A 25,352-nucleotide genomic window follows, 5' to 3' on the forward strand; every position below is an offset into this window, starting at 1 on the left:
CATAGTGGTAGCCCAGTAAACATCTGTTGAGTGAGTAGATAAACTATAAACAATAACTTTAACCTCCAGGGGACCACATCAGCTGAAAGTTGGGGAGCTAGAGGAAGAGCTGTCTAAGTTATATCATTGCTTCTAGATGTATTCTCAGAAATTGGTCTTGGGAAGCCTAGGCCGTTAGCTCTGCACATTGTTCTTGAGGGTTTTATGACCCCTGACTTTGTTTCTGCTTCTAATTTTTTGGTAGATCTGTATCCTTTACTGCATGTAGTGAATTTCATAAAGCTTCCTATTTATCTTTCTCTTCTGAATTCATAGTTTTTTTTTTTAACCTTGTGGATGACATCCAAGGGAGTGTTTATTTCCTTAGATTGTCTTGGGGTTGAAGATTTGTCAACCTCATATATGCTTGCTTCTTTGCTTTTAAAAAATTATAACCATTAATGGGGCCAAACTGTCATAAGGGAGACCCAGGAGAGCCCATGGGATAGTTCCAGTATGAGATTGAAGGCCTCAGTGGTGACAGTAGCCAGGTCAGCTTTGGAGAGTGTAAGTCTGTGTCGCTGAGCCTACGCATAACCTCCATCCCTGCCATCATGGCCACTTTTTTCATGAGCTCATTGGGTGATTACAGGGGTGGCTTGGGAAAGAGGTTGACTGGTATCTGTAGAACTAGGATAAGGTAATTCTATCCACTTTAATACTAAAATCCTCTGCTGAGGTCCCCCTTTAATGAGCAGTCACATGGGATACAAATATCTTCACCTTTTTCTTTTTTCCCATTTAGAGTGGTCTGACTGCATACATCTTCTCCAAGTTTCCTTGTTACCAATTTTCCAGTCGTGTTCCTTCCAAGTCCCCAACCATCCAGCCAAGCCATTGGCCAATATGAATATATAATTGCATGTCTGGCCATTTTTCCAAGCAAAGTGAACAGTCAGGTACACTGCCCAAAGTCCTGTCCACCGGGAGGCTTCCCGTTCACCACTGTCGTTTGGAGATGTCCCAGGGAGGGCTGTAGTGCTGCAGCTGTCCACCTGGGGGCGGTGTCTGCATATTGTGCAGAACCGTCTGTGAGTCAGGCCCAGACTTCTCTTCCTCTGCCAGCTGATCCGGAGGAATCCCCACGAGGCCAGGGGAGAGAAGGCAGAGCAGCAGGAGTGGGGACCGTGGGCATCTGGGCCACTTCTTCATGTGACTTACTTGTGCCTGCAGGGCCCGCTCGGGTGTGATCATGTATACACCACCTCCATCTGACTTTGGGATGTTGCTGTGCATGCCCACATTATGGCTTGGTGGGCCGGATAAAGATAACACCATTTCATGATGGGCAGCTCAGGTCGCATGGTAACTTGGTGGCCCACAGTCAAGTCTCTGCTAAAGCCCAACAGCAAACCAATAGCTGTTTCTCAGAAGGAAGGTAGCTATCTGCAGGGGATGGCAGGGCTTTGCTCCGACATCCTAAGAGCCTTTGCTGTGATTCACCTCTAGGGGCTGCCAAAGGCTCCGAACTGCATACTGTCTGCTGCCGATGCTTCCGGCACCATTGGATCTGCTGGATCATAAGGCCAAGGGCGGAGCAGCTTGCATAGCCGCCTGGAGCTGCAGAGCTGCAAAGCCTTCTCTTGTGCTGGGCCCCCTTCAAAACCAGAGGCTTTTTGGGTCACTCAGTAAATGGGCTAGAGTAACACAACCAAGTGAGGAATACGTTGCCTCCCAAATCCAAAGAAGCCCCCCTGAGCCTTGCGCCTCTGTTTTGGTTGTAGGAGAGGCCAGGTGCAGCGGTCCTTATTAGAAGGGAGGTCTTGACGTGGCCCACACCACTGGACCCCTAGAAATTTCACTGAAGTAGAAGGCTCCTGAATTTTTGTTGGATTTATTTCCCACCCTCTGATATGAAAATGTCTTACCGATGAGAGTGGTGGCTACTTCTCACTCACTCGGTCTGATCAGCATACCGTCATCTGTGTAGTGGAGCGACGTGCAGTCTTCTGGAAGGGAATGGTGATCAAGATCCCTGCAAACTAAATTGTGACATAGGTCCAGAGGGGTGGTATATCCCTGAGCTAGGACAGTGAGGGTGTATTGCTTGCCTTGCCAGCTGGAAGCAAAGTGCTTCTGGTGGGCCTTATGGGCAGGGATGGAGAAAAAAGCATTTGTCCCATCAGTAGCCGCACACCAGGTACCAGGAGATGTGTTCGTTTACCCTAGCAACGAAACCAAGTCTGCTACGGCAGCTACAATTAGAGTCACCACCTGGTTAAGCTTACGAGAATCTAGTGTCATTCTCCGAGATCCGTCTTTCTTGGGGATGTGGGACTCACTACCCCTCATCTTTCAGGTCCTTGATGGCTGCGCTAATCCCTGCATTACCTTCAGGAATGTGGGGTTTCTTTTGGGTTACTATTTTCCTAGTTAGAGGCAGTTCTAGTGGCCTCTGTTTGGCCTTTCTCACTATAATAGCCCTTTCTCCACAGGTCAGGGAACCATTGTGGGGATTCTGCCTGCTTTTGAGCGTATCCATTCCAATTGTGCATTCCAGAGCTGGGGAAAGAACCGCACAACAGGTTCAGGGACCCACTGTGAGACGTGTGAGACCTGAGCTGAAACTCTCCTGACCACCTGACCTCCACAAGCCCCTGCTCTGACTGGGGTGATGTTTTGGGTCCCCTGGAGATAGTGTCAGTTCAGAGCCAGAAATGTTTTGTGAATTTGTGCTGAAGTCTTTGAGGACTGGGAACATGTCTTAAATTCTCTTCATCTCCCATGAGGCACCTGTCCCAGTTCTTGCACACTGAAAATGTTCAATAACAGTTCATTGATTGGATGAGTAATAGTTATTAATTGTATCATTAGGAATACTTTGGTAAAACTAGACTTAATTTGAAAAGAAATTTAATGGCTTATTCTAAAAATTATCAATATGGAACGATTGTGCCGTTAATGTGTGAATCACATGAGGATTAGAGGCTAAAATATGTGCCAATATGCCAATAATGCTTTGGTATGTGTCAATATATTCAGTTTGGCTTAAGTACAGCGTTTGGATCTTGGACATGTGTTTGAAATGTTATGTGCTAACTATATTACCTTGGAATGCCACTTCACTTCTCTGGGCTAGAATTAATAAATTACATTAATAAATAATAATATAGTTTATTATAGGATGATACAAAAGGGGCAGATATGGCAAATTAAAATGATGGCTAAAATTTGTATTGTTATTTTTATTATTATAATTATAATTTATTATTAGAATTAAAATAGAAAAAGCATAAAAAATGGACAGAAAAAAGAAAGTATCTCTTTGTATTCACTTTCTGTATCTTGACTACTGTTAAAAAAAATTAGTAGAAAAATACGAAACTCTTCAGTTCCATAAATCAAAAAATCATGATTCACCTGCTTAGTGGGTTTTCCTTTTTGAGTGATGAGAATGTTCTGGAACTAGATAAAGGTAGTGGTTGCATGACATTGCGAATGCACTAATGCCACTGAATTATTCGTTTTAAAGTGGTAATTTTATGTATGTGAGTTTAAAATTAATATAAAAATCAAACATCGATACATCTTGGGATGTAATTAAGTTGTAGCCTTAAATAAAATAAGGAAATAATTCTTCAGTTTTTGAGGTATTTTCTCTCAGTGGGGCCCAGTTTTTGCTAAGCTGTCCATACTCACTTGTGACCAGACAGAGACACACGTTTAGAACATGATTGCCCGTTTTAAGATTCAGCCTGTTAAAAGATAACCGCAGTGAATCTGACTTGACTTTGCAAGGTATGTGTGCTTTATTTTGATTTGTCAACATGAATAGCCAATATGCTGTTTTGGACATGATGAAGGAACAGTACAAAATCCATCTTTGTTGTATACATTTTCAAGTCCCACAGAAGGTCAGAAAATTCAGACTTTTAGATTATAAGCAATTAAACTTAAAAAAATGAAAAATAAGTATTATGTTTACTCATGTATAAATATTAATCAAAAGTCAGTTCTTACCATATTTTAAGGTACCACTGTTAATTAAATGTTACTAACGATTTCTAGTTAATTGGTCTCAATAGTTCAGTGATTTGTTATAATGTGCATCACTATAGTTACTGCATATTTATTGTTTATAATAGTAAAAATAAAAAACAGTCTAAGTAGGAAATTTGCTTAATTAAATTTTGGTAGATCCAAACAGTGGAATGCTTTTTTGACCATTATAGATGATGATGATGTAGATGAGTATTTGTTGATATAGAAAGATGTCGAAAAAAATGTTTTTCTCTGGGTGGTGGGATTATATGATATAAAAAATTTATATTTATAAATGAAGTTTGTTTTGGTGCTTGCCTTGTATAATATTTCTATAGTAGATGTGTATTGCTTTTTTGTTATAAGAAAAAACTTAAAAAGTTTAATAGCTTATTGCTAAAATCGTTCTTTTTGGTTTTTTTCCCTTCTAAGTGCATAAGCAAAAGCTATTTTAATTCTGAAGTTCTCACAATACTCACTATTCAAAAGCAAACTTGCAGTCTTTCCTTTAGAGCTTATGCTTTCTTCATAGCATTTTTTTTTATTATATGTCACTTTTTGACAATTGGATTAGATCCTTAATTCCAGTGAAATATTGGTTTTAACTTAGTTTTGTTATTTTGGAAATTATTAAATATGGCTGAACTTGGATTAATTTTCTTATTTAAGTTCATGAAGTTTTTTGTCTGTGTGATTAAAAAGTGATAGATTATTTGCTTCATAGTGTTGTATATTGTATTGAAATATTTTGTGACTCCAGCAGATGGAGCTAGAAGGTAATGCATCCATTGGTGATCTGGCAATTCAGTTTGGTTTGCTTGGGTTTTAGACTAATTATTCTGGGATTATTAAATAACTTTTAAGTTTACATACCTCTTTTGGGGATAGACATTGAATATCTTTCAAAAAGATTGTCATTGAAACAGATTTAGATAAACTACAAGGTTTCTGAATTTTTAGGGTTCTACTACCATGTCGGAGAGCACATAATTTTAGCTTTCTGAAGTAGGGAAATTTAACTAACATTCCTTTTTATTTTACAAATTAATATGTAATAATATATAATACAATAAAAGTGGTGGTAGTATGTATTTATGTGTATTAGCTCTAATTTTTAATTTTGGAATGTTTTATCAAAATTGTAGAATATTCTTAAGGGATATTTATGTGTGTATGTCTGATGTATGTTTGCAAAATGCTGGGAACTTACTAAGTTTTACACAGTTTCCAAGAATAAAATGGCAACTTAGGCGTGTACAGTAGCTTTATTATTTTTCTATATATTAAATGTTCTTCTCATAGTAACTTTAACTTTATTATATGTTGCAAATTTGATAATTAAATTAGCATAAGCTGAGTCTGAAGCTTTCACATATATTCTGGCTAATAAAACTTAATTTTTTGCATTGAATTATTTAGACTTTGAAAAAAAGCTGGTTATTTACATAGATGATTATACTGTTACGTAGCATGTTAACTCTCAAATTCTTTGTGTTAAGTGAATTTTTCTTGCAAAAGTAAATATGGTGGAGGTTATATCTCTTTTTGCAATTGTGGTTGATAAGACCACCAGCAGTAATGTTGAATCTCCTGGAAAAAGGGAAGTGGGGAAAATCAAAAAAAAATTTTAAATTGTATGTATTATATATAAAGTTCAGTACATAAAAGAAGGTATGTAATTTCATTGCAAACTTAAATGAGTTGTTATTCAGAATCTTTGTGATCATCCTGATCATTTTCTTCACTTGTTCAGCAGATCGCTGCTTGATAATATCTGTTGATAAAGATTTCTTTATATAAATTTTCATAACTATCTTCATTTTAAGTATGTTGGTTAGTCAGAATAGATACGTTTACTGATTTGTGATCTTTTGCCTAAGGCAGACTTTTGTTTTTTAACTTTTGATTTCCAGAGAAGAATTTGAATTTGTATTTTTCACTACATGAAAGGGACACACATATGATTAGAAAGATAAATTCTGGAAGTATGTATATTTAGAGCACAATAACAATAAGAAAGTCTGTTTTTTACCATAGATGATAATTGATTGTTTCAAATTACAAAACCTAAGTAAATTTTTTTCCTCCAATTATAAAATTATAATGAAGCATTCAAGGGTTTATATTCATGGTTGCAACTATTTGAGGGCAATCTTTGAAGCCTCCTGCCACGTGATAATTCTTGATTTTGCAGAGGGTAGAATATGAATTGTGCTTAGTGAGGCTAGAAAATAAATAGGCTGAGATCTGTGGCTGATGAGGGACCCAGCTAGCATCTCCACCTCAATTAAGCTTTGCCATTCTCTGCCCTTTCTTAGGCATTTTGTGGGGAAGTTATATGGCATAGTGAGGTGAAGGATTTTGAGTTTCACAAAGGAGTTTAAATTTGTGTCTTTATGTGCTCCTTATAGAAAACTTATAATATGTAGGCCAGTGGGAAGAAAAAATCATCCATAATTCCACTACATTCACACTGTTAATAATTTGGTATATTTCTTTGCAATTTATTTTCTGTGCCTATTTTTTGTCATTGTTGTTTTCATATATATATATATTTTTTTTAAAATACATTTATTTATTTATTTATTTATTTATTTTTGGCTGTGTTGGGTCTTCGTTTCTGTGCGAGGGCTTTCTCTAGTTGCGGCAAGCGGGGGCCACTCTTCATCGCGGTGCGCGGTCCTCTCACTATCGTGGCCTCTCTTGTTGCGGAGCACAGGCTCCAGACGCGCAGGCTCAGTAGTTGTGGCTCACGGGCCCAGTTGCTCCGTGGCATGTGGGATCTTCCCAGACCAGGGCTCGAACCCGTGTCCCCTGCACTGGCAGGCAGATTCTCAACCACTGCGCCACCAGGGAAGCCCTCATATATTTTTCATGTCATATAAGTATACAGATTGTTGTTATGTAAGTTTTTTTTGGTGTAATTAATGAGAATCATTCTTTAAGGAAAGGGCTGAGACCTGATTTTAGCTGTAGCTCATATCACTTTTTTGTCTATCTGGTCTGATTGCTGATGTGCATTGGAGTTTTACAGGGTTTTGGACCATTTGCATTATGTTGAGACAGGGCGGGGAGAGGCACTGACATTAATTTAACATTTGGGTATGTTATTTCTCTTCTGCTGTTCACACGTGATCTATGAGTTATGTTTTAGCCCATTTTATACATGAGGAAACAGGACGACAGAGTTGAAGTCCCTTTTCCAGGTCACGTATAGCTGATAGATGCAAACCCAGGCTGGTCAGACATAAAGTGCCCCTCACTTAGACATCTGCCGCCACGTCTTCACAGTGCGAATCCCTGGTTGTGCACTAAGTACACGGAGTACATTCAATATTTTATTGAAGTTGGATTTGTTAAAACCTTTCTGTATTTGAAAGATGTTTTGGTATCGTAAGGCTTGGGTGTACATGTACACAAAAATATAAACAAATGTAGAAGTGTTAGTTCTGTTTAAGTGTCTTACAAACTGGTCAGAAGCTCAACTAAGCATTTTGTTTTACACAGATGGGTAGAATTAATGGGCTGTCATATTCTCAGTTTAAACATTTCCCTTAGTAAAATCTTATGAAACTGATGTTCTCTTTTTGGCAAACAAAAGGCCCTCAGCTTAGGGTCTCATGGGCTGAAATTAAGGTTTTCACGGATTTGTTTTCTTTATTGGAGGCTGTGGGGAAGAATTTGCTTCAAAGTTCATTCAGGTTGTTGGCTGGATTTGGTTCTTTGTGGTTGTAAGACTGAGGCCCCCATTTCCTTGCTAGCTGTTAGTCAGGTGCCAATCTTTGCCCTATAGGCTGTCTGCCTCTTTTCTCAGGTTTTCCATGTGATGCCCCCTCCAGCAAAGTTGTGTCAAGTTCCTCCCTGTCTTACCCTTCTGCTGCATCTCTGACTCCTCTTAGAGAAAATTCTATGCTTTTAAGGGCTCCTTTGGTTAGGTTGTACCCACCTGGCTAATCCAAGATGGTTTCCCCCCTCTCTCTTTATTAAGGTCCATAGCCTTAATTATATCTGCAACATCTTTTTTGCCATGTATATTTGGTTGAAAAGTGTTTTCCCCAAATTCGTGTCCATTTAGAACCTCAGAACGTAACCTTATTTGGAAACAATATCTTTGCTGATATAATTAGTAAAATAAGGTCATAATGGATTAGGGTGGGCCCTAGTCCAATAACTAGTATCCTTATAAGAAGATAAAACAGAGACATACACAGGGGAAGAATGTGAAGACAAAGGCAGAGATTGGAGTGATGAATCTACAAGCCCAGGAATGCCAAATGTTACAGGCAGCCACCTCTAAGGAAGCATTCTTCCCTAGAACCTCCAGAAGGAGTATGGTCCTGCTGGCACCTTGGTTTTGGACTTCTAGCCTCCACAACTGTGAGAGAATAAATTTCTGTTGTTTGAAGCCACCCAGTTTGTGGTAATTTGTTACAGAAGCCCCAGAAAACGAATATACCTTGTAACATATTCACTAATATACTGTATAAGAATTCCAGGGATTAAGGCATGGATATCTTTGGGGGTTCACTCTGCCTACCATGAGACTTCAGCTGAGTACAAAGCAGGAAAATACAACCCATAATGAAGAGAAAAATCAGTCAAAACTTACAGTTGACACAGATTCAGAATTAGTAGACAAGAGCATTGAAACATTTCTTGTCAAGTATTTCATACGTTCCAGAAGCTGGAGGAAAGACTGAACATAACTGAACATATTGAGACATAAAAGATGTAAAAAAAGAACCAAATAAACTTCTAGAGATGAAACCTGTAATATCTGGCATGAAAATATATTGGATGGGATAAAAGCAAATTAGATATTTTTGCAGAAGAGATTAGTGAACTCTGAGATATAGCAATAGGAAACAGTCTAAAAAAGAAACAAAAAAATGACTGAAAAACTGACCAGGGCATCAGTGGTATAATTGATGTTCCTAAAAGACGGAGGGTTAAGAAAAATATTTGAAAAACTGATGGCAGAAAGATTTCAAGATTAGATGAAAACTGTAAACCCCCTTATCCAAGAAGCTCAACTAGCCCTAGTTACAGGAGACCTGCCAAGATACATCATCAGATTGGTCAAAACCAGTGATACGGAGAAATCTTAAAAGCATGCAGAGAAAAAGACATAAAGTACAGAGGAGCAATGATGCGAATTCCAGCATATTTCTTGTGGGAAAAAAATGCAAGCCAGATGGCAGGGTAGCAACATCTTTAAAGTACCGAAAAAAGAAAGCCCTACCAACCTAGTTCTATATCCAGTGAAAATATTTTTCCAAAACAAAGTCAAAATAAAGGCAGTATCAGATATACAAAAGGTGAAAGTTCATCACCACAGACCTATACTACCAAAAATAAGGGACATCCTTTAGGCAGAGGCAAATTGGTAGAAGATAGAAATCTGGATCTGTAAAACCGAATGAGGATCACTAGAAGTGGCGAATTTGAGGGTAAATATAAAAGAGTATTTCTATTTCATATAAATATTATTAAAAGAGAATTGGCTCTTTAAATAAAAAATAGTAACAGTAAATTGTGAGTTTTATAACGTGCAAGTAAAAGCGCATGACAACAATAATGCAAGGGCAGGAGGAAACAAATGGCAATAGACTGTTGTAAGGTTCTTAGGCTGTGCATGAAGTATTGTAGTACCTCTTGAAGGCAGATTATGATGAGTTAAAGGTGTATATGATAAACCCCAAACAACCCTAGAGTAGCTCAAAGAGGAGATACAGTCAGTAAGCAAACAAAAGAACTAGAATGGAGTCATAACAATAGTTGATCCAGAGGGTCACAGAAAAAGAAGGCAAAGAGAAGACAGAACAATGGGGCAAGTAGAAGACAAAGAGCAAATTGATATACTGCAGCCAGATCATATCAATAAACATCAGTGGTCTAAACATTCCCATTAAAAGGCAGAGATTATCAGATTGAATAAAAAAGAAAGCCAAGTATATGCTGCCTATAAGAAACTCACTTTAAATGTAAACACACACATAGGTTAACAGCAATAGGAGCAAAAAGATTTACTATACTAATTCTAATGAAAAGGAAGATGGTATAGGTATATTATTATCAGAAAAGGGTAAGGAATGTTATCAGGCATAAAGAAGATCATTTCATAATGATGAAGGGGTTCATTCATCAAAAGAACATAGTAATAAACGTTACCTATTACCTACCTAAAAAATTCCTATTTATTAAATACCTATTAAATACATGAAGCAAAAACTTACAGAAATGAAAGAATTAATAGTCAAAATCACAATTATATTCAGACATATCACTGTCCCCTTTTCAATAATTGATAGAACAAGTAGCCAGGACAAAATTAAGGATTTTTAACACTTAACTAACTTGGCTTAATTTGTATTTATGGAACACTCAGCCCAACAATAGTGAAATACACATTCTTTTCAAATACTCTGGGAACATTTACCAAGAAAACCATATTCTGTGCCATGAAACAAGTCTCAGTACTTTAAGTCATAGAAGATATGCTCCCTAACAACAGTGAAGTTAAATGGGACAGTGACAGCAGCATATCTAGAAAATCCCTCAAGTATTTGGTATCTAAATAACATACTTCACAATAACTCTTAGGTCAGAGAAGAAATCAAAAGGGAAATTTGAAAGTACTTTGAACTCAATGAAAATGAAAATAAAACATTCCAAAATTTATAGCACAAAGATACCTGTTTTAGAAAAGAAAAAAAGGTCTTAAATTAATTCCTCCAGCTTCCACCATAAGAAACTAGAAAAAGGAGAGCAAATGAATCCCAAAGTAAGAGGATGGGAAATAAAAAAAGATGAGAGGAGAAATGAACAAAATAAACAAAATGTAGAGAAAATCAATGAGAGGATCAATAATATTGATAAGGCTTTAGCCAGATTGATCAGAAAAAAAAGATACCAGTTATCAATATCAGGAATGAGAGATGTGATATCACTACAGATTCTACAGCTGTTAAAAGCATAATTAGTGCATATTATGAACACCTTTATGCCAATAAATTCAAGAACTTAGAGAAATGGAAAAATTCCTTGAAAGGCAAAAACTACTGAAACCCTCTCAGACATTGTGGAAATGTTGCAAACATTCTCACAAAACTCTAGGCTAAGAAGACTTCATTTTCAGTCCTCCCAAATATTTAAGGAAGAAATAATGCCAATTCTACACAGACTTTTTAAGAAAATTGAAAATGAGGGAATACTTCCTAACTCTGAGACCAGCATTACCCTGATACCAAAACCAGACAGACATACGTGAAAACTATAGAAGAATATCCCTCATGAATATAGATGCATAAATTTTAAACAAAATTTTAGCAAATCAAATATAACAATAAATAAAAAGGGTAATACATCATGACTTTTGACAAGATCAATGAATTTAATTTACCATATGCACATACTAAAAAAGAAAATTCATATGGTCATCACAATATACACAGAAAAAGCATATGACAAAATTCAATGTCCATTCCTGATAAAATCTCTCAGCAAATTAGGCATGAAAGGGAGTTCCCTCATCTTAATAAAGAGCATCTATGAAAACCCTACAGGTAACATCATACTTAATAGTGAAAGACTGAATGCTTTTTTTCCTGAGATCCCCTCTTAGCACTTCTATTCAACATGGTTCTGGTGATTTTTAAAGAATAAAGGACATTGAGATTGGAAAGGAAAAAGTAAAACTGTCTCTGTTAACAGATTATATGACTATATAGAAATTCTGATGGAATCTATTATAGGAAAGCTATTAGAACTAATAAGTGAGTTTTGCAAGGTTGCAAAGATACAAGATCAATATATAAAACTCCATTGCATTTCTGTATGCTAGCAATGGATAATTGGAAATTGATTTAAAAACCAGTGCCGTTTATATACAGTAGAATCAAAAATATGAAGTGCTTAGGGATGTGCGAGACCTGTATACTGTAAACTAGGAAACACTGCTGAGGAAAATTAAAGCATACTGTAATAAATGGAGAGAAGTGCTGTGTTCACAGATTAGAAGACAGTACTGTAAAGATGTTAGTTCTCCCCAGATTGATCTATAGATTCAACACAATCTTAGTCAAAATACCAGGCTGATTTTTTTGTAGAAATTGAAAAGCTGATCTAAGATTTTAGATGGGAGTTCAAACGACTTATATTAGCCAAAACAACTTTGAAAGAGAACAAAATTGGAGGACTGACTACCCAACTCAAAGATTATTTTAAGGCCATAGTAATCGATACTGTGCTGTATGCATTAGCAGGAAGATAGATAGAGCAACTCAATAGAATAGAGAGTCCAGGAATATATCCAAACATATTGTAAATTTATTTTTAACAAAGGTGCAAAGGCTATTTGGCGGAAAAGGCTATTTTCAACAAATGGTACTGGAGCAATTGGATAATCGTAGGTAAAAAATGAACTTAAATCCATATCTGGCTCCATATACAGAAAGTAATTTGAAAGAATCGTAGATCTAAATGTAAATCCTAAAACTGTAACACTTGTAAGAAGGAAATATAGGAGAAGGTCTTTGACACTGAACTAGACCATAATTTCTTGGGTAAGATAGCTAAAGCATGATCCGTAAAGAAAACATTGATAAATTGGACTTCATCAACATTAAGGAATTTTGTTCTTTGGAAGATACTGTTAAGAGGATGAAAAGACAATTCACAAAGTGCGAGAAAATATCTGTAAATCATATGCCTGATAAGAGACTTGTATTCAGAGTATATAAAGTATACTCAGTAAGTAAACAGACAACCCAATGAAACAGTGGGCAACAGATTTGAAGAGACGTTTTAGCAAAGAAGATGTAAATGGATGGCAAATAAGTTCATGAGAAGATGTTCACGTCATTATTCATTGGGGAAATGCAAATTAAAGCAGTAATGAGATACCACTGTACACCTATTAGAATGGCTGAAGCTGAAAAGACTGCCCATACCATTTTTTGTCAAAATGTGGATGAGATTTGAATTCTGCTGATAGGAATGTGAAGTTATACACCTACTTTGGAAAACATTTTGGCAGTTTCTTAAAATGTTAAACGTACACCTACTATATGACCCAGACATTGCATGCCCACATACTTACCCCAAAGACATGAAAGCCTGTGTCCATACGAAGACTCAAACGTGAGTGTTCATAACAGCTTCAGTTGTGAGAGCCACAGCCCAGGTAGCAGTTCGCCTGTGGATGGATGCAGCGGAGTAGCTGGATTCAATCTGACACAAAGGGATAGACTGCTGATACTGCCGCAGCGTTGAAAAATCTCAGAAGAATCGCGCTAGGTGACAGAAGCCAGACAAAAACAGGAGTACCTACTACACTTACCGTTTACAGAAAATTTTAGAAAATACAGTCTTTTATAAAGTGTAGAATCCGGCTGATGGAGAATGGGGTGGGATAGGGAGTGGCAGGAGACACTGATTATAAAATGATGGTACGAGGAAACTTAGGGGTGATGGATATATTATCTTGGTTATGGTGATATAACTGCCACATTTTATGAAACTGTACAATTTGTGTGTGGTTTATGTCAATTATAACTCAACAAATTTTTTAGAAACTAATATTTTTACTTTTTATATATGTCGTGATTTTCTGCAAAGTGAACATGGCTTCTCAGAAAGTATGGTACTTTGGTAATTAGGGGCTAATTAGCACTGTGTGTTGGTAGCCTCTGGAGATGTTACTGTTATTAAAAGCAAAAAGTCATTAAGTGCTTATTTTGTGACAGGCGTGGTGATGGTTGTTCATGTATTTCACTGAATTCTCAGCACCACCTACAGACATGATCCTCAGCCTCATTGTATAGATGAAGAACCTGTGGCTTAGAAGTGTTGTTACGTGGAAGTGCAGATGGGGCTCGAACCCAGGTCTGTGTGAAAGTCCCGTGTGTGCATTTGGCCACCATCCTGTGTGTTCTTCCTGGTTATTAACACGGTACAGCAATTGGCTGTAATTATAACCCCTTTGAATGAAGAAAAGGGTTAAGATGTTTAGCATCTTTTTTTTTTAGAGACTGAGAAGTGGAAAAGTATTTTAGAACATTTTTTATTTTTAAAAGTACAAATTAAAGTTTTTCCTCTGAGAGATGTGAAACATTGTTTTTGAAAATATTTTGTAAAACATTTTATTTCCTGCTGAGATAAATATATATTGTAAAATTCATTCAATCTAAATACCTAGATTTTTGAATAAGAAACTGTAAATTGATTTTTAATTACATCACCTTATTTGCTAAAGGAAGTACATCTCTCTAGGTAACCTGTGCAAGTGCTGCATTCATTCTTTTTGTTTGTATTCCATGCTGTTCCCAAAAGGATTTAGGGTAGTTATGAAACACATATGTTAATTTGTAACCAAGGCAGTTGAGAACTAGTTTCCTTGGTTCCCTGAGAGCTCAGTGTGTAGTCTCCATGTGTCTGGAAAGGAAGCTCTGTGAGGGCAGAGGTTTGTGTTCTGTTGTTACTACGTCTCCAGTGCATGGAACAGTGCCTTGTAAATAAGGGTGTTGAAAGAACATGAGTTGCCTGTTTTCAGAAGCATTGGATCATAATTGTATGTAGTACATTGAATTTATATTTAGCATAATTTTTATCTTTGATTCTTGATTTTATAAATTTTAATGAAGATTGTAGCCATCAGTTTTAAAGTTGAGTGTTTTACCTATACAAAGTGAGATGTTGGTCCAAATATTATCCCAGTGACATACCTAAAGTTCTGTATTTTTAAAAATCTAGTCTTATTATCATCTAAGTTGCTTTTTATTGTGATTTTATGAGTGCAGAATGTGCCAGAAAAGGAAAAGGTGATGTGAGCTTGCTTGCCCCTCTTACATTTTCTTTACCACTTGGAGTTGCTTACTAAAACTTCTATGATGTAGTGGTTTTTAAAAATCCCAGGAATTAGTGCAGCTACTTTGCAGGCTCTGCAGCCGTGGCAGGTTTTATATAAGCAGCCTCTGTCATTTTGGGGGATTGCTGTGAAGAGTAAATGAGTTTGTATAATATCTGTAAATCACTTAGAATAGCGCTTGGCACATAAGGGCTCAATAAATGCTAATTATTACATTTCGGGTTTTTATGAGGCTTAAGTTAAACAAGATTATTCATGTAAAATGTTTAGTAGAGTATCTGGCATTTATTAAGTGCTCGATAAATGCTACTGGCTCTAATTTAAATATTCAGGTGCCAATATGTCTGAAGAGGCTGTATCTTTGGATCTCTGCATATGTCATATGTTTAGTGAATTTATTTTAGATCATGAGGAAAAATTATTAGTTTCTGTATTGGCTTTTCCCAATAGGTACAAGTTACAAAAATTTTATAGAAATATGTAATTATTTTTCTGATTTCTAAGTTTAGGTCATTTTTTAGGCCTCTCTATTCAAGTTTATGTTTATTTTTACTATTAAAAAGTACAGAGCTTTGACTGATATTACAATTTAGCACAGTAATTTTCTTTGACAAGATTGTCAGTATCTAAACTCATCTTTCTTGTATTGTTATCCTTCTCACAGGTTTGTGGAACCTTGCTTCTCTCTTTTCCAATCTTTGTTTATTTGTGTTGATGCCCTTTGCCTTTTTCTTTCTGGAATCAGAAGGTTTTGCTGGCCTGAAAAAGGTAAGTGAATCATGTTTTAGAATTAAATTTCTTCAATGAAGAAATAAATATCATTCATGTTGAACTAGAAAAAAGTAGGCTTAAACAACCATTTTACTGGAATGTAAGCAGTTTAATTAATAATAATGTCTTGTTAATATTAATAATGTTTTTACAATAATGGTCACAGTGTTACATATTGAATTATTTTACATGTCTACAGGGAGGAAGTCATCTTTTGACCTTTGAATGATTTTATACTATGTGCAAAGTTGGTGGAGTGTTCTTTTGTAGAATGAATAAACCTGACGCAATAGCTATTATTCCTTTCTTATTCCCAGGATCCTGTGACTTACTGATATTAGGTGAATGTGGGAGCGTGAGAAGTGGGCAAAACAGGACAGTCCGCAAGAGCATCTTAAACAGTTAATCCAGACCTTGTCAATGGTAGTAACTCCCTCTGTCCTTGAATAGAGCATTTTAAAGTGAAGGGAACAGCATTTCCATTTATAGCTTGTGGAGCTGTTTGCTATAAAAGCTTGGAATATAATGCGAAGATTTCAGTAGTTAGTACTTTTGGGGTGACTTTTAAACTTGACAAAATGAGTTCTGGTGTTACAGTTTATAGGCACATTGCACCTTTCAAATTTTTAGTTACGGTTATTCATATTCATATTGTGATAGATGGTTGGTTTCATATTTAGTGAATGTACTGAGATCGGAATGGATGGTTGGGTATGGCGGTCAAACCTACATTGAGAAAACTGGCTTTTATATATTAGGTTTGTTTTTTATAATGACGTATGTAAATTATTTAAGTCATCCATGTAATGGGAAAGACTTGCATAGTTTCAGTTTAAAAAACTCTTTGTTCATAATTTCTTGAAGAATGATAGGAAGTTTTGCTGCTGAAAGGGATTTAGTTCAAACCCTCCTTTTATAAGGAGGAAACTGAGATCCAAAGATATTAATGTTATTAAATTGTCTAAGAACCACATATGTACCATTGCAAAACTAGGACTAAAACCCAGGGCTTGCTTCTAACCTCCCCAGAGTGTGCACGTTCTTCACCGGTCAGCACTGTGGAGAGCACAGCTAAAGCCAGCCAGGCACCGACGAGGAGGGAGGGGAAGAGGACCACAGCGCGAGGGCAGAGGAAGGGGCAAGGCGGGGCTTTGCGTGGGGACGTCAGATAGTAGGAGAACAAGCAGGGTGTTACCTGGAAGCCCAGACAGAGCTCAGGAGAGTGGAATGTAAAACATGACATCAGAGTGGGGTCGAAAAGGAAGAGCATGGAGAAGAAACAAGGTCATCAGAGACGCCTGAGAAAGCAATTTCTGTGGAATTTTAGAGCCTTTTGATGGACAGTCATACATTTGACAGAGTTTTACTAGGCACATACTAAGTGGTAATTGCTATGCTGTTAAAGGAGCTTGCTGGGTACAGAAGTGAAAAGACAGGGTTCTTGCCTTCAAGGGATTAAGAGAGGATGACCTCAGAGATGAAAACAAGTAGCATGTGGTGGATGAACTTTTACACAACGAGCAGCTGTGAGGGGAGGTCTTGATTTGCCTGGAGAATTGGGGAAGCTTCAGGGAGGGGTTAGCCTGCACTTGAGCTGAGACTTGCAGGTGAGCATTCGAGGCTTGAGCAAAGGCCTGGATTCTGCCTGAATTGAGGGAGTGGCTGGCTGATGCTTAGCTGTAGAATGGAGAATGGCTAGAGACCCCTTGTCAGGATCAGATCCTGGAGGCCTGAGTCCTCTACCACATAGTCTGGGTTTTATGCTGTAGACAACAGGGAGTTGGCAGAGGATTTTTGGAAAGAATTTTTGCATCTACTGTTTTATTTAAGCATATTTAGAGATAAATACACGTCAGAATTTCAACATATGTCACTAGGGAAAGGAGTACATGCACCACACAATGCGAGACACTGTTTGGTAGAGATGTCACCATACTGAATCAGTCGTGCACCTGGCTCTGTTAAACAGAGCGTTTCAACATATGTCACTAAAATTGCCATGTTGATGTTTGCTTTAAACATGCACAGCGCTCCCCTCTCCCTAGCTCTGTCTCGTGTGTAATCTTATCAAGTGCAAAAGCAACTGGTAAAGCTCAGTGTTAAATATATTTTCATGTTTGGTATTAAAGGTACGCTCCCTAGTTTATGCTTTTCATAAAAATCTAGTTATTAGTTAAATAAATTATTTTAAAAAGCAGTGTGCAATATGGACAAACCCCTTTGTCTCCAAATTATTTCCCTCCTTTCCTGTGAACTAACCAACTAGAAAAGGGACTTGGCTGAATCTGTGGGAACAGAGGTAGCACCATCTCTAGAATTAAAAACAACGGACCCAAGAACCCAGTGATTTACTGTTCTCCTGTTCCCCCTTGTAGACTAAGGTCAAAGGGGAGAATCAGCTTGAGGAGGGGTATGAGAAGGTAAGTAAAAATCTTTTGCACCTACAGTTGTACAGCAGTTCTTCCCTCTAAACTGTTTACTTCTAGTTTCTTTATACATGATTAGAAGAATGCCTTTTCTGAGCACATCTCTGACTATGTCAGCCTCCTCAGAATTCCTCAAGGTCACCAGCTACACTTCATGGTCTCAAAGGGGACTGATGTGTTGAGTGATTGTAGGGTGCAGTCGACATGACCAATCCAGTTAATTCCCAAACCCTGCGAAGGATTTTTTAAAAATATATTTATTTATTTGGCTGTGCCGGGTCTTAGTTGCGGCATGTGGGATCTAGTTCCCTGACCAGGGATCGAACCCGGGCCCCCTGCATTGGGGGTGCAGACTCTTAACCACTGGACCGCCAGGGAAGTCCCCACAGTGAAGGATTTAAAAAGAGGGGGAGAAGGCAGAGCTCAGGATGGTTACCGTTTCTTAGAATCTGGTAGCTTGGGGATGAATGGGAGTTGCAGAAACCAAATTAAAGTGTTTTGTCTTTAATGCTGTTAAAGGAAAGAGGGAGATGGGGTTGTGGCTTGGAGGAGAAGAGGTAGAATAATTCTATTATGCTGAGGGAGGGGCCAATGGAAGAGAGACTGCAGGTACTAAGGTGAGAAAATCTGTCTTTAGTGTCAGACTGCCTGGGCTAGTTACATCATCTAAACCTCAGGATTTCTTTCTGTAAAAGGGGTATAGTAATGATAGTTACCTTACTGTTTCATTTGGAGGATTAAATGAGAGGTGATTATTCATGTAAAGCATTTAGCCCAGGATTTAGCTCAGTAAATGTTAGGTATTATTGTCACTATCCTAGAGCTTCATGCATTTGACTGATAAGTATTCTAGGAAACATCAGTGTTATATGGATAGATCATTAGAAAGCAACTAAATAGAGTCAGCTCTTAATTATTCATGTATTATTATCTTAGGCAGTTTTAAGATTCCAAATTATTTTTCCCATTTTGAAATGGCATGTACTGAAGCAGAATCAAAACTGCCTAAAGAGAAGGTGCATCTACAGGGAACTATATTCAATATCCTGGGATAAACCATGATGGAAAAAAATATGAAAAAGAATATGTATGTATAACTGAGTCACTTTGCTGTACAGCAGAAATTAACACAACACTGTAAATCAAGTATACTTCAATAAAATTTAAAAAAAGAAAGAGAAGGTGCATGTAGATCCTATTAGAAATGTTTAGAGAGCTTTACAATCAGGGTAATCATGGCATGTTATCTTACAATATTCACCTTTTTCAGTTACATGGAAGTTGCAAGGGTTATTATTAGCATTGTATATTTAAGTCTAAATGTGTTAGGTATATGTTTGAGCCTTGCAGTATTATGCCTTTCTGTTATATAAGATCATCTGGTATTTACTTGCACAGGTTCTGAACAGTGTTTGGTGAGATCTGTAGCGCTTTCCACAGAGCTATAGGTTGTATCACAGTCAGGAACTCTGCTGCTCTGATGAAGGGGGTGGGTCGCTGACATCTTTGACACAGCTGGCTGGGAAGCATGTATATATTTGTGTGTATCCCTTTAAAACCCTTTGCTCATTGGTTACATTTGACATATCTACTTCCAAGGCAACATTGAGGAGAGCTTAGAAAACACTTCTAATTGGTAGATTTCAGCACAATCATTTGAGTAAGGACAAACTTGTAATATGGTTAAGTTAAATTTCCTTTTTTTTCCTTTGGCCACTTCCTGGTGTTGTTTTACTATGTTGAAGTCTGGTGGAGCCCCTAAATGGCATATGGTCCCACCAAACTCCCATTGATTCCCCTGGGCAATCGATTTTAAAGCAGCCCCTTGCATATTGTGCCGAGATGCGGAAATTGGCCACTGGCCATGGCGGATGCAGAGCTTGAATTGAAAATCAAATTAAGCAGAATTCTCTACTTAGTTTTTAATTAAACCACTATGTTAATTCAAACAGGACATTTTAGGCCTGGGGGGGTTGACCATGTCCTTTTAAGGGCCTTGAATCGCCTTTCTTCTCTCTACTTACGAAGGTACCTTTTATCTTGGAATTCTGCTAGCAGTTAAATTTTTATTTAATCTAGATTATTTATATTATAGGCTGTCACCCGTATATATTGTAGCAAGCATTACATATGTTCATGTGTGTTTGAAGCTGACCCCAACCCAAGCTTACATCTTATGTTTCAACTCTGGTGAAGAGGTTGCGTCTGGTGGGTTTTGTTTTTGTTTTGTGGTAGACATGTTTTCTCCAGTTTTTATCTCCGTTGCTTAGTCACACACCAGAGTATGAGAGTCTTGGGGCTGGCAGCGCTCCTGTTCCTGTTACACTCAGGTCAGCTGTGTGAGTCTCTCTCCCCACTCTGCCTCAGAGGGACCTCTAGGTTATTTGGGGTGATGCCAGAAGGTGTTTTTCGATTGCGTAATGAACCGGTCTAACCTCTGGCTAGGGTTTAAATGGGAGTTAGGAATGTGTTTGTTTCATATTGTATCGTAACATCTTACTTTGAATTAAAATGTCATAAGGAAAAAAAATGTCATGAGGAAAAAATTCAGCAACTTAATGAAAGTAAAAAAAACCCTTCAATGACAGATTATTTCATGAACCAAAGATGTTTCTGGGAGCAGCTTTATATTGTGCCTCACATTAATGCCTATCTTTGGTTTGAAGTCATGGTATAACATTTAACATAAGTGACAGCAACATCCTGACCAATTACCTAAGCCATCCAGACACCCCCAGATGTCCAGAACATAGCACACGGTCTGTAGGATTAAGAGGTTAACTCCTAGAACTTCAAACGAAGTGCTTGATAATAAAAGCAAAAAGTACAAAATCTGAGGTGACTTCCTTTCTTAATTAATTAGACTGGCCAGGTGGAAGCCGAGAGCTGGGTGCGGTGCTTGGAAGGCCTATAAAGCTGAGCACCGTGACAGCACAATAGAGGGGGAACAGACATCGTTCTCATATGTTTCTATCCTGTGTCACAGTTTGAAATTGTCCTGGTTTATGTCCCTTTTGGCAAACTTACATAAAAGTGACCTTGTACTGTATTTTATGACCAGATGACTTTTTCCCCCCAGTGGCTAATTTGTATCAGGCCTCCATCTTAAAGAGACACAGAAATGAGTAGGAAGTCCAGCTCGGTCTCAGTGAGCTTTCATTGCATTCTTTCATTATTTTTGCTCGTTTTTGCCACTGATCATCCATAAATTGTTGGAAATGAGTGATTAAGGAAGTGCTGCTTAGTGTTAGTGGCACATGCGCATATTTGCATGGTTTTTGTGGGTGAGAGGAAATCACATACAAAAAGGGAAACTCCTGCTGGGAACCTTTCAAGGAAATTTACCTTGGGTCTTGTTTTGATCTTGGTGTTTATTACAGAAAATGGAGTCATATCTCACTAACTATTGTTATGTGTTAATTTGATTTTCCAACACCTTCAAGAAAAAAAAATCAGTAATTTATTAACAGAATTCCTCTACCCTCTTCCAATTGTGAGGACTAATTTTTTCCATAGAAACAATATAGATAAGAATGATTATTTTCAAAACATTCGATTCTGGTAGTGTTGTTACATGCAAGGTTCCTGTTGGAATTGTGACTCTACTGTAAAAGGCGTGGTTATAATAATGTAAACTGAGCACTTCAGACATTGAAGCTTGATGTATAGGATGTCAGAGAAAGACACAGAAAAGTATTATTTTGAAGAAAAGGGTACATTCATTTCATTTAAAAATTATCTGAGTTCATAAGGATTTTGAGTTAAAAATCATTTAGTTAATGAAATGACGTTAGTTTTGTCACTCTTCTCAGTACAGCTGCATGTTGGAGGCGACTAAATTATAACTTCAGTAACAGTGTCAGTTATTGGTAAATAGCACATTGCTCAGTTCCTGCATACTTGGTGATGGTATGATACTCTCTCTCCATTTATCAGAAAAGGAGAGATTTCTACTGTAAGGCTAGATTGTCTCTTTATTTGCGTAAAGAGTTTTGTATAGTGGCAAAACTGTAAGCTCTGGCTTTCAGAAGACCTGGACTTAAATCCTGACTCTTCTTTTACCGACCTGGAAGTCCAGGCACGGTTCTTAGTGTCTCCATCTGGAAAATGGGCTGCAGCCCTTACCTCGTCCTCGGGTTACTTCACCAAATCTGTTTGTAAAGCACCAAGACACAGTAGAAGCAGCAGTTATTATTAGGGACTCAAATGTACCAACTGTGAGCAAGTTGATAATGAAATCAGGAAGATTTGTGTGATATAACTTTATATGTGATAGCAAAACGATGTAAGAAATTAGAGTGGCGTCAACATAGCTTTGTTTATTTACTTTTTGAAATATAAATGGTTTTATCTTGTAACAGTATAGGTCGTAAAAAGAAGATATTTAATAGGTAGCTGAATTTCAAACTTTATATGATGATTAAATTACCAACTAATGTCTCATAATTTGTTAAATGAGAAGTTTTGGTAGGGAGGAAATATAAAATCACCAGGTTTAGATTTTAAAGTAATTATACTTTTAATTAAACTGGCTCTAATACTTCTAATATTCATGAAACAATTTCATAGGAATAGCCATTGTTATCAATTAGAGTCTCCTTTCTAAAACTTTTTTTGGGGGAGTTGAAAACTACCTACCCTTGGTTGGAATGAACTTTATTTGAAAGTAAAATTAAATGTCAGATTTAATGCTGACTAGAGAGCTTCTTACACAATTATGATACATACCCACAGACCTGTAGGACGAGAGCTCACCCAAGAGGCTAGAATTTGGATTGTTAAAATCTTTTATTTATTTGGCATTTAAACTCATATTTATTTGTCTGTAAAATCATTTATTCAGCATGTCACAGTGTTAACCTTCTGATCTCTATGAAATGTATGCCAATATATAGCTGGAACTTGATATATTACTTTACAACCCATTTATTTGGCCCATTTGTACCAGAAATAAAAGTTGTGTATTTAGACACATCAAAGGCAATAGGATTGTTTGATAGTTTTGATATTAGGTAATATTTTAGGTTGCAGTATATTATGTACTTTTCTTTAGACTTAAGTCATTAATAGTTATACTACTTAAAAATTTATTGGTTTGCACACTTTCTGTTAAGGAAAGGAAATTCTCATCTAGAAAGACAAGTTCTTACTGTTCTAGAGTGATTGACTTTTAAATCAATTGAACTGTTAAAAAAATACATAAAATGTATGTTCTTTTAGTTATTAAAAATAAGGTGAGGGCTTCCCTGGTGGCGCAGTGGTTGAGAATCCGCCTGCAATGCAGGGCACACGGGTTCGAGCCCTGGTCTGGGAGGATCCCACATGCCGCGGAGCGGCTGGGCCCGTGAGCCACGACTGCTGAGCCTGCGCGTCTGGAGCCTGTGCTCCGCAACAAGAGAGGCCGCGATAGTGAGAGGCCCGCGCACCGCGATGAAGAGTGGTCCCCGCTTGCCGCAACTAGAGGAAGCCCTCGCACAGAAACGAAGACCCAACACAGCCAAATAAATAAATAAAAATAAATAAATAAATAATAATTTAAAAAAAAAAAAAAAAAGGTGAGCAGGCAAAAACAAAAAATAAGGACGCCTGAACAGTAGAAAAAGAATTAAGGGCTTCCCTGGTGGTGCAGTGGTTAAGAATCTGCCTGCCAATGCAGGGGACACGGGTTCGAGCCCTGGTCTGGGAAGATCCCACATGGCGTGGGGCAACTAAGCCCATGCGCCACAACTACTGAGCCTGCGTGTCTGGAGCCTGTGCTCGGCAACGGGAGAGGCCGCGACAGTGAGAGGCCCGCGCACCGTGATGAAGAGTGGCCCCCGCTCGCCGCAACTGGAGAAAGCCCTCGCACAGAAACGAAGACCCAACACAGCCAAAAATAAATAAATAAATAAATTTATAAAAAAAAAAAAAAGGGCTTCCCTGGTGGCGCAGTGGTTGAGAGTCTGCCTGCCAATGCAGAGGACACGGGTTCGAGCCCTGGTCTGGGAGGATCCCACATGCCACGGAGCAACTGGGCCCGTGAGCCACAATTACTGAGCCTGCGCGTCTGGAGCCTGTGCTCCGCAACAAGAGAGGCCGCGATAGTGAGAGGCCCGCGCACCGCGATGAAGAGTGGCCCCTGCTCACCGCAACTAGAGAAAGCCCTTGCACAGAAACGAAGACCCAACACAGCCAAAAATAAATAAATAAATAAATAAAATTAAAAAAAAAAAAAAAAAAAAAAGAATTAAATATAGTGAAATGGTCAATTTAAAGGAAACGTTTCCTATTATCTTTCTTGGAACACAAAGGAGATTTTAAGTTGTTTTATAGTGCTGGATTTAAATACTTTTATACTTTCATATTTTATTTGGGATTACTTGATACTACTGTTTCTCTTTACACATTAATTAATGAGTATTAAGTTTTATAAGCAGTCTGTTTTTAAACAGACTTGTGAAGGGCTTAAAATTTTTTTTAAATCCTTTTTGAAATACCAGAAAAACTTATCTCTTAATGATTTTTGCTTCCTTTTTTTTTTTTTAACATCTTTATTGGGGTATAATTGCTTTACAATGGTGTGTTAGTTTCTGCGTTATAACCAAGTGAATCAGCTATACATATACATTTATCCACATATCTCCTCCCTCTTGCGTCTCCCTCCCACCCTCCCTATCCCACCCCTCCAGGTGCTTCCTTTTAAATGCCTAGAATTAAATGATATTTCTGATTTTTTTTAGAAGATATTTAATGAAGTACCTTATGTTGTGAGAAGAGCTTATTGCATTATATAACAAATATACTTTAAGTATTCTGAATAAGATTTCTCTTCTCTTTCTGTTATTACCTTATTAGTTCAGGCTTCATCATTTCTTACTTGGATTATTTAAACCACTGTCCATCTGTGTTTTCTGCTTCCAGTTTCATTCCCACACAAAGTAATCTCCATACTGCATTCTAGAATTGTTTTCTGCATAATGCTATATCTGTAACTCACCTCCATAAAATCTCCAAGGACCAAAAGCGAACAGGCACAACAAAACTTAAATAGTAACTGAGTAAGTGGTGCCCCAGTTAGGGCAGGGAGGTAGTTACAAGGTGGTACAGGACCATGGATGCATTCAGGCTAGGAGTTGGAACTGAAAGCCCTCAGCCAAAGGGCAAACTTGTTACACACACACACAGTGACAGGGAAAGGGCAAACTTATTACACACACACACACACACACACACACACACACACACAGTGATAGGGAGCGTCTGTCAGGCTCAGCTCTGGGCAGAAGTCT

The 25,352-nt window shown here is 37.6% G+C and overlaps 1 protein-coding gene across 9 annotated transcripts in view; it reads left to right on the forward strand.

Moving 5' to 3' along the window:
- Positions 1–25,352, forward strand: part of LMBR1 (limb development membrane protein 1) — a 158,462-nt gene that overhangs the window by 31,287 nt on the left and 101,823 nt on the right. For 6 of the 9 annotated variants that reach the window (XM_036862971.1, XM_036862969.1, XM_036862973.1 and 3 more), the window contains exons 5-6: positions 15,552–15,655; positions 18,034–18,078. In XM_036862971.1, the coding sequence (XP_036718866.1) occupies positions 15,552–15,655; positions 18,034–18,078 (149 nt within the window). The remainder of the gene's footprint in view (positions 1–15,551; positions 15,656–18,033; positions 18,079–25,352) is intronic. The other 3 variants (XM_036862976.1, XM_036862972.1, XM_036862977.1) reach the window with 1 other exon arrangement.

This window comes from Balaenoptera musculus, chromosome 9 (assembly GCF_009873245.2).
Source record: "Balaenoptera musculus isolate JJ_BM4_2016_0621 chromosome 9, mBalMus1.pri.v3, whole genome shotgun sequence".
NCBI classification, from domain to species: Eukaryota; Metazoa; Chordata; class Mammalia; order Artiodactyla; family Balaenopteridae; genus Balaenoptera; species Balaenoptera musculus.